This window comes from Hipposideros armiger, unplaced genomic scaffold (genome assembly GCF_001890085.2).
Source record: "Hipposideros armiger isolate ML-2016 unplaced genomic scaffold, ASM189008v1 scaffold_108, whole genome shotgun sequence".
NCBI classification, from domain to species: domain Eukaryota; kingdom Metazoa; phylum Chordata; class Mammalia; order Chiroptera; family Hipposideridae; genus Hipposideros; species Hipposideros armiger.
The window spans coordinates 1,456,095-1,464,423 of record NW_017731458.1 but is presented as its reverse complement, the minus strand read 5'-3'; the positions used below and the strand labels follow the sequence as shown (position 1 = coordinate 1,464,423).

Here is an 8,329-nt window from a genome sequence, read left to right as displayed (position 1 = left end):
AAAAAACAAACCAAAACAACAAAACAGTATACTCCTATACTTAGTGCAGTCTCCTTTCCTGAAAAACCTTACACAGGGCTAATAATTTTCAAAATAAAAGTAATTACCACTGATTTCATTGGAGAAATTTGTACCCTCTGTGTTGTCAAGAGAAAAGCAAATACCATCAAGATGCACACAATTACATCAATAGTTAGTATCAGTTTGCATAGCCCGATTTAACGAGGTGGCTTCCCATTATGATTTGATGTGTCCTGTTGCCTGTCTTGTTTCAGCTCTTACATACCGTGCGTTTAAAACTATGTACTCAGATAAAATAAACATACTCTATGCTTATGTAACTGCAACTTTAATGTTAAAAAAAGGTAAAAGAGAAACAAATCTATGAAAACAATGCAATTGATGTATGAGATAATCATCACTACAAACCAGCAAACTACTGGCACACTGCAGCTGAGGCGATGATCTTGGGCTCTTAGCTGCTCGCGAGGACGCAGTCCATGGGAAGAGATACCTCCTTAGCTCAATTAAGACTAAAAAGCCGAAATGTCGGACCCCGAATGGACGTCTCTGGAGGTAGGACACTTGCCAAAATAACATTTTATTCCGAGTGGAAGGAATGTAATCAATTGTTATTTCGTTCTGTATTTTTCAAATTTCCACTTTTAAATAGGGTCCAGACTGAGGCATCAAAAGTCTAGGGTTTTAATTTTGTCACTAACGGACATTATAGTCAAATCACGCCCTCTTCCGTGACACTGGGCGTGAGACATTCGAACCCTCCAAATCCCCGCTAATTTTACGGTGCGACAATTCCGCTTCCTGCAGTTTCGCCAAAGATGTATTTTGGCCCTCTCAGCTCACCGTCCGCGCAGCCTCCAGTGATAAATGTAAGCCCCGCCCCCTGCGCTCCGGACGGCGCGAAAACCCAATTGACAAGAACTCCCGCCGAAGCCCGCGGGTCCGGTCTGCGTTCCGCCTGCTTTCCCCGTCGGGGTCCCAGTCCCGAGCGCTCAGCCTGACGTGCTGGACTCCGGGGCACCCTACACTCACCGGTCACGCCGAGGATTCCCGCTGCCCGCGCTTTTTCACCGCTTCTTCCCGCGTTCGACTCGGCTGAGCTGGGCCCAATCTCCGTGACCGCTCCCCGCGGGTGGGCGCGGGGGAGTCCGAGACGGATCCCACTGCCCCGTTCCCCGCTCCTGCTGGAGCCGGGCACCTCCATGGCCGCCAGCCATGCCAGGCCGGGCCGTAAAAGGTCCTAGGAGCCGGGATTCCGGGAAGCAGGGAGCATGGTGGGGGTCCTTGCCATGGCGGCGGCAGCTGCTCCCTCTCCGGTGAAGGACTACGAGATTGAGGTGAGCTTGAGCATCTCCCTCCGTCTGTTGGGGGGCGGGGGTGTGTGTGTGAAAGGTGATACCGACTTTGCATCTATGAGAGGAAAAGAGGGACATGGTGAGACCCCACAGTTGTGACATTGTGTGGAACAATTGCTGGCGTGTGTCTTTTCTTAAAAGTCGTGATAGGTCCTGACAGACATTGGGATTGTGAGATGTTTGCGGGACCAGGCAAGGTAGGACTTAAGATCACTTCGACCAGTTTCCAGATCCTGAAATACTGGTGAAACCTGTCGTTTTGGACTGGTGACATGTCATGGAAAATCCCAGGGTTAAGTCTCGGTTCGTGATATAGGATCATAGAACTTGAGCGTTGAAAAGGATCTTTAAGTTCAACTATTCCATCCATTTACCTGTTCTAGGAATGCCATTTAGAATGTCACTACAAGAACCAGACAAGGGACTTAAAAAAAAAATCGGTTTCTTGTGGCTCAAGAGCTTAATATACAGCAGCTAGGAGTCCCAGCATGGCTTATTGTTATTCTCATGTGTTCATCAGTGAAATGCACTGAGCTGTCATTATAAAGAGGTTGTAATGTCTTGAAGAAGTGAAGTAGCATTCTATAGGAGATGGTTGCTATATATNTTTAGAGGGCAGTGTCACTGGCCCTCCTATGTGGGATCCGAACCGGGGCCCTCTGGCATCCCAAGCCAGCTCCCAACCAACGCACCACTCGGCCGGCCCCAAGTTGCTGTATTTTTATACCTTTTAATCTCACGCTGGCATTCTAACTGAATTATGCATACTGGTGTCCGTGTAATGAGCCAAGATGTATGTTCACTTATTTAACTGGGGCTCTTTCTTATTTTTTAGAATCAAGTAACTTTTGTCTTGATTAGCAGGTAACTTGCTAATGGTTGTTATGCTGACACTTGTTTGTTAAATCTATGCAGTCATTCAGCTTGTCTCAGGTGTGTGAAGAAGGGCTTTTGGTGCTTGAATTACATATACAGTTCTTGATTTTTGTGTGGTCAGTTTTAGCCATCTTTTCATTACAGTTTTCTGCTTTTGGTGCCTTGCTTAGCCTATTTCATAATAATGGTATTTACTATTTAGTATTTTAAAGGTCAGGGTATTATACGCATTATTTTACTTAATATTAACACTGTGATGAGGTATTATCTGTATTCTACAGATGAGAGGTTAAAAAGTAATGAAAAGTAACTTAAGTTAGAAAAAGTATATTTAAAAACTTGAAAGTAATTTGCTTAAGGTCCTGCTATAGTGGATGTCAGAGCCAGCACTTGAACTTAGATCTGCCTGACTCCAGATCCTATGGTATTGTGCCTCTGATACCATTTCAGGGTAATATAATGATAATACTAACAACTTATTAGCATTTTCTTCTAGTACATTTGCCATTTAATTTTAACATAAAATTTTAATGTGTCTATAATTTATTTTGCCTCATACTTATTCACATGATAGAGGTATAATGATCCCATTCATTACTACTTATCTTTTTAAAAATGTCTTTGTTATTCTGGCAAATTTATTCTAACAAATGAGAGAAGTTAAAGACTGACAGCTTTTTGTAACCAATAAACTTTTTATATTATGTAAGTTACTAATTTATGACCAACAAAAATAGAACTTTTTACCATTATAGTCACCTTGATATGGTATGGGTAATAAATAATGTAGGAGGCAGGCAGTAACTGTTTTAATAGCAAAACACTGGAAAATTTTATTTATTTGTCGTAAGTGTCCTTCACCATAATTTTTACTTGATTAGTAAATTTTGGGATCCTAAGCTTGTTCACTATATACCTGATTCTTAGAAACAGAAAATTTGTTTATTTTTAACTAAAAAAGTGAAAAGGGAATGGAATTAATATTTGTAGAGTCCTTACTATGCATCAAACTTAACATACATTTATGTAATGTGTTCATTACAAATTTTGTGAGGTGGTTAGTAGTATTCCAAGGTTATAGAATAAACAGAGGCCAACAGAAATTAACACATTTGTACGTAAGTATAGTGGCCTTGAAACTTTATTGAATTATAACATAGTAAAGTGTACAAATTATAAGTGTATAACATGATGTAACGTTGCAATTTGAATGCAGGTTTAACTTTAAAGCTCTTTTTCTTTCTGATATATCATGTTTGTAGCTGAAGGGCACCTTCCTTGTTTATCCAATTGCGTAGAATAGTAGATCCATGTTTAAAATGTATGTTTTGTACTATTTTGCTTGAAATAAGTGCTTTTTTTCCCTTCTTTTAAATCAATAGGCATGCAAAAAGCGAAGGAAAGATGATGACAGATCTTCCTGCGAAACAATTACAAAATATTTATCACCAATAGGGAAGACTGCAGACAGGGTTTTATCTCCACCCAAATCCAGTAATATTTTGGATTATTTTAGAAAGACTTCACTCACTAATAAGAAGACTCAGTCAGCAAAAAAGTGCAAGATAAAGTCACTTGCACCGTTGCCTGCTGACAGTAGCAAAGACTGTAAAATACCTTTGGAAATTGTCTCAAATATAGAGTTTAAGAAGAGAGGAAGGAGAGTTAATTTATCTTATCAACTAAATAATTTTAAAATTGAAAATGAATCTCCAATTCAAATTAGTAGTGATGATAGCAAAGAAGACTGTAGTTTAAATAATGACTTTGTGGAAAATAGTACTTCTGTTTCACTCTGCAAGAAACATGTAGAAGTACTTGCAGAAAGTATTCAAGATATCAAAAACCAGTCAAGCACTATGACTTCCAGAAAAAGTTCCAAGAAAGTAAATCCTAAACAAGGGACCACAAAAAATGATTGTAAAAAATTGAGAAAAAGGAAGCGCCGAGATGTAATAGATTTATGTGAAAGTTTACCCTTGGCAGAGGAGCTAAATCTCCTTACAAAGGATGTTAAAGACAGTAAACAGATAATACCTTCCCCAATTAATGAAATTGAGAGTACCGCAAATGATGCAAGCTCTAGAGATAATATAACTCAAACAGCCCAGTTAAATGATGGTACAATAACTGTCCCGTATGAGGAATTTTTAAAAAGCCACAAGGAAAATAAACTGGAACAGATACCAGACTCTACAATGTCAATGTGCATTCCTTTTGAAACTGTCAGAAGTGGTTGTATAAGTGACGCAGAAACCTGTGAAATTTCCCAACAAGTACTGTTTAAGACAGTTACTGTTCTTGCACAAGTTCACCCTATTCCCCCCAAAAAGACAGGGAGAATACCCTCAATTTTCTTGAAACAAAAGCAGTTGGAAATGGAAAGTAGTCTGTCTGATCCTGAGAGTGAGACGACAGTTCAGAAAAGAAAATCGAACGTTGTTATACAGGAGGAAGAATTAGAATTGGCAGTGTTGGAAGCTGGCAATTCTGAAGCTGTGAAACCAAAATGCACTCTAGAAGAACGGCAGCAGTTTATGAAAGCTTTTAGGCAGCCAGTATCAGATGCACTTAAAAATGGAGTCAAAAAGCCTGATAAGCAGAAAGAGCTCAATGAAAAATCTTTAAATGAGGGAGGAAGAGACAATAATTCAAAAAAAATCATGGAAAATCCTAATATTCAAATGGTTTCAAATAATGGCAATTCACAGTCACACATGGATACAGGAAGTTTTCCTAAGGAGAAAAGTAAAAACCTAAAGAAAAAGGATAAAATGTTAGGTACCGGTACTACTCCCAGTGAAACTAGAGAGGAAAATACTCAAAAGAAAAACACTTTTTCCTTTAAAGATAAACAAAATAAAAATAGGCTTAGAATGAATTTAAGACCAAAAAATCCAGAAGTTTTCAAAAACAGTCCATTATGTAACAGCGAAAGTCAGCTTTGTGAAGATAGAGCAAATGATGACCCTCTAAAGATTTTTTCCTCTTTGTGTAACAATGAGCGTTCAAGAAAAACGAGCACACCAGTTAAGGATAAGGTTTTACATTATAAAGCTGACACTGAAGACAGCTTGGTAAATGTTTTCACACCCAAATCAACCAGAAGATCTGCAAGAAGTAGCAGCACACCTACTACAATAATCACTAGAAGTACAGATTCGGGAAATGCACCAGATGGTAGTCCAGTGAAAGTTTCCACCCCAAAAGCAGCCAACTTAGCAGAAAAGCATAGCTTATATACAGCAGAATTAATAACAGTGTCCTCTGATTCAGAGAGCCCTATCAGGTAAGGTGAAGTTTTATTTCTGTTCTAAAATTCTAAGTATTCTGCACATACTGTTACCTGGGAAGGAAAATACTTCAAGCATTAGAGAGGTTTTTTTTTTTCCCCTGGAACACAGCTGATTTATAAGAAAAAGAAAATGGTTTCAAACATGCTGCTAATTTTCCACATTTAGTTTAAAGTCAGGCATGACTTCAGAAGAATTCTAGATGTATTTTAGATGAGTTCTAAACTTTTACTCATCATGGTTGCTAATCCCTGGAGAAGTATCCTTCAAATATGAATTCTGTGAGTTTAACAAACATGAGATTAAAAATAAATCATAGAACTTTATTTCTTGGGTAAACTGGGCCATACACTATTGAGTATGTATATAATATACTTGCATGCTGGTTTTGGCTAATGTAAGAGTGATCTTAGGGGCTAATTTTCTGTAAAGCTTATGACTTCTAAAATAAACAATTTATATTTTCTAGGAGTTTGACATTGAGTTTGGCTTACTTTTGAATCAGTAGTTTGAAAGTAATGGAGTGTTTTTTTGTTGCTTTTTTGTTTTAGAACTGTCCAGAAATTGGAGCCTTAGTTGGTTCTTTTCTGTATTTAATTGAAATTCTTGCACTTTATAATCATGAAAGTGTTTCTGAATCTTTTTTTTTAGAATGAAATTCACCAGAATTAGTACTCCCAAAAAATCTAAGAAGAAATCTAAAAAAAGATCCAAGAAATCTGAAGCAACTGATGGAGATTTTGTCTCTCAAACTAGAAAGGTAATTGAAACATTAGAGTCCTATAAGTGGTATACTATTTCCTAAGAAACAATAACTACTACTATTGAAAGTACTACACTATAAGGAGATTCACTTGGTTCATAGATTGGTTATGTTAACTACAACCCTGTATTACTTTTCACTATTATTCTATTCCTCTAGTTCATTTATTAAGATATCTTATCGTGAGATGATAGCAATTGATGAATACAGAGTATAATTTACTTAGAAAAAGTTTTGTTATTGACAGTTACATGCCAGTTTTCCGTAAGGCTGCTTATAGGTCATGATTGAACATTTGGTTTATTTCTGTGGATTAGGGGCCTGTCAACCCTGGTACTGTTGACATTTTCGGCTGGATAATTCTTTGTTGTGGGGGACGACCATAGGCATTATAGGATGTTTAGCAGTAACCCTTGCCGTTACCCATAAGATGCCAGTAGTGCCCCAACTCTTCTCTTTATGACAATCAAAAATGTCTCTCTAGACATTGTCATGTATTCCCTGGAGGGGGAAAAAAAAGTCACCCTCAGTTGAAAACCATTGCTCTAAAGGGGGAAATAGGATATATAAGAATAGTTTAGCAGCTTTTGAAAAATAAGCTGTTTGTCCCTATAGAGAATTGGATTTTTTCCAGGGTGAGTAGGTATAGGATGTGCGTTTTGAAAAAGCCACCAGGGCGATTCTGATATAATCCTTGGGTGAAAATTGCTACAGAAGGTTGGTATCTCTTGTTTTACTTAACAGTTGCTATTTTTTGACCTCTTATCACATTCCAGGCACTGTGCTTAGTACTGATATAATTAATGTCATAAAGTAATAATTTAATTCTGTTTTATAGTTGAAGAAACTTGCAGTTCATGGGATCAGGAAACATGCAGTTTATATGTGACTCTGGGAAGTGAGTTTCCTAGAGCCATACAACTATAAGTAGTTAGAATGATGGTTCTTAGCCTATTGGGAGGTACTCTAGAATGCAGCTGATTATACCACACCTAAAGGTTGAAAGTCTCTGGGGTGAATTCTATCCCATATAATTTATGCTACCTAAATTAATTCTAGAGCATAACTTCAACTTTTATTTTAGAAATACCATGCTTGGGTTTGCACCACATACTACTAAGAATTGTGATTCATTGATACATTGTTTAGCAAGACATCTCCAAATTTATTGTATCCAAATTGGGGCCCTTATCTGAATTTACTTAGATCAGTTATTTTATCTCATACTGGTAATCTGCCAATGAACCTCTTACCACAGGGCCTTGATAAGGCTTGTTTACTAGCTCTAGGAGAAAATCTTAGTCATTTTATGGGAGAGATTTTCCATGTTTTTATGAGAATGAGGGTAAACTTTTTTCTAACAGCCCCATATTCCTAACAGCTCTTTTAATAGATATTACAGAATGGCTTTCAGAATGACTCTGGCTTTATTTTTTCGTGCAATAAATATTTATTTAATGGAATGCTATATGCTAGGCACTGGGGAGACAGCTGTAAGCAAGATGCTCATGGACTCAATTCTCGTGGAGCCTGCAGTCTTATGGTGAATGCAGACAAATAAACAGGCAATTGAATATATGTAATAAGATCTATGATAAATAAGTACTGAGTGCTCTGAAAGCACATACGTAGGGTGCCTAACTTTCCAGAAGCAATAAACAGGGACCTAAAAGGGTAGGAATTGTCCTCTAAGCATAGGGAATAGTGTCTGTAAAGGCCCTCGAGATGAGAGAGTATTTTTATTTTAGGGAGTGAGAAGTAAGGTCTGGATTATTAAGGAATTTGAACTTCATTCTGAGAGAAGTAGAGAGTCATTTTAAGTAAGGGGACTAACCTGATCAGATTTGAGTTTTAGAAAAATTACTCTGACTGCTATGTGGAGAATAGATTAAAGTGGGCAAGACTTAAGGCTGGGAGACCAGTTAAGAGGCTTTTGGAATAATCCACATGAGATGTGATTGTGGTTTTTTTTTTTTTTTTTTTAGCTGAGCCATCCTGCTACCTGTTGGCAGCTCAGCAGC

General features: G+C 37.8%; 1 protein-coding gene across 1 annotated transcript in view; it reads left to right on the top strand.

Moving 5' to 3' along the window:
• The first annotated feature begins 435 nt into the window (after nucleotides 1-435).
• Nucleotides 436-8,329, top strand: part of ATAD5 (ATPase family AAA domain containing 5) — a 51,751-nt gene continuing 43,857 nt past the window's right edge. Inside the window, exons 1-3 of the mRNA XM_019646970.1 lie at nucleotides 436-1,358; nucleotides 3,635-5,541; nucleotides 6,197-6,305. Of these exons, the coding sequence (XP_019502515.1) occupies nucleotides 1,293-1,358; nucleotides 3,635-5,541; nucleotides 6,197-6,305 (2,082 nt within the window). The 5' untranslated portion in view covers nucleotides 436-1,292. The remainder of the gene's footprint in view (nucleotides 1,359-3,634; nucleotides 5,542-6,196; nucleotides 6,306-8,329) is intronic.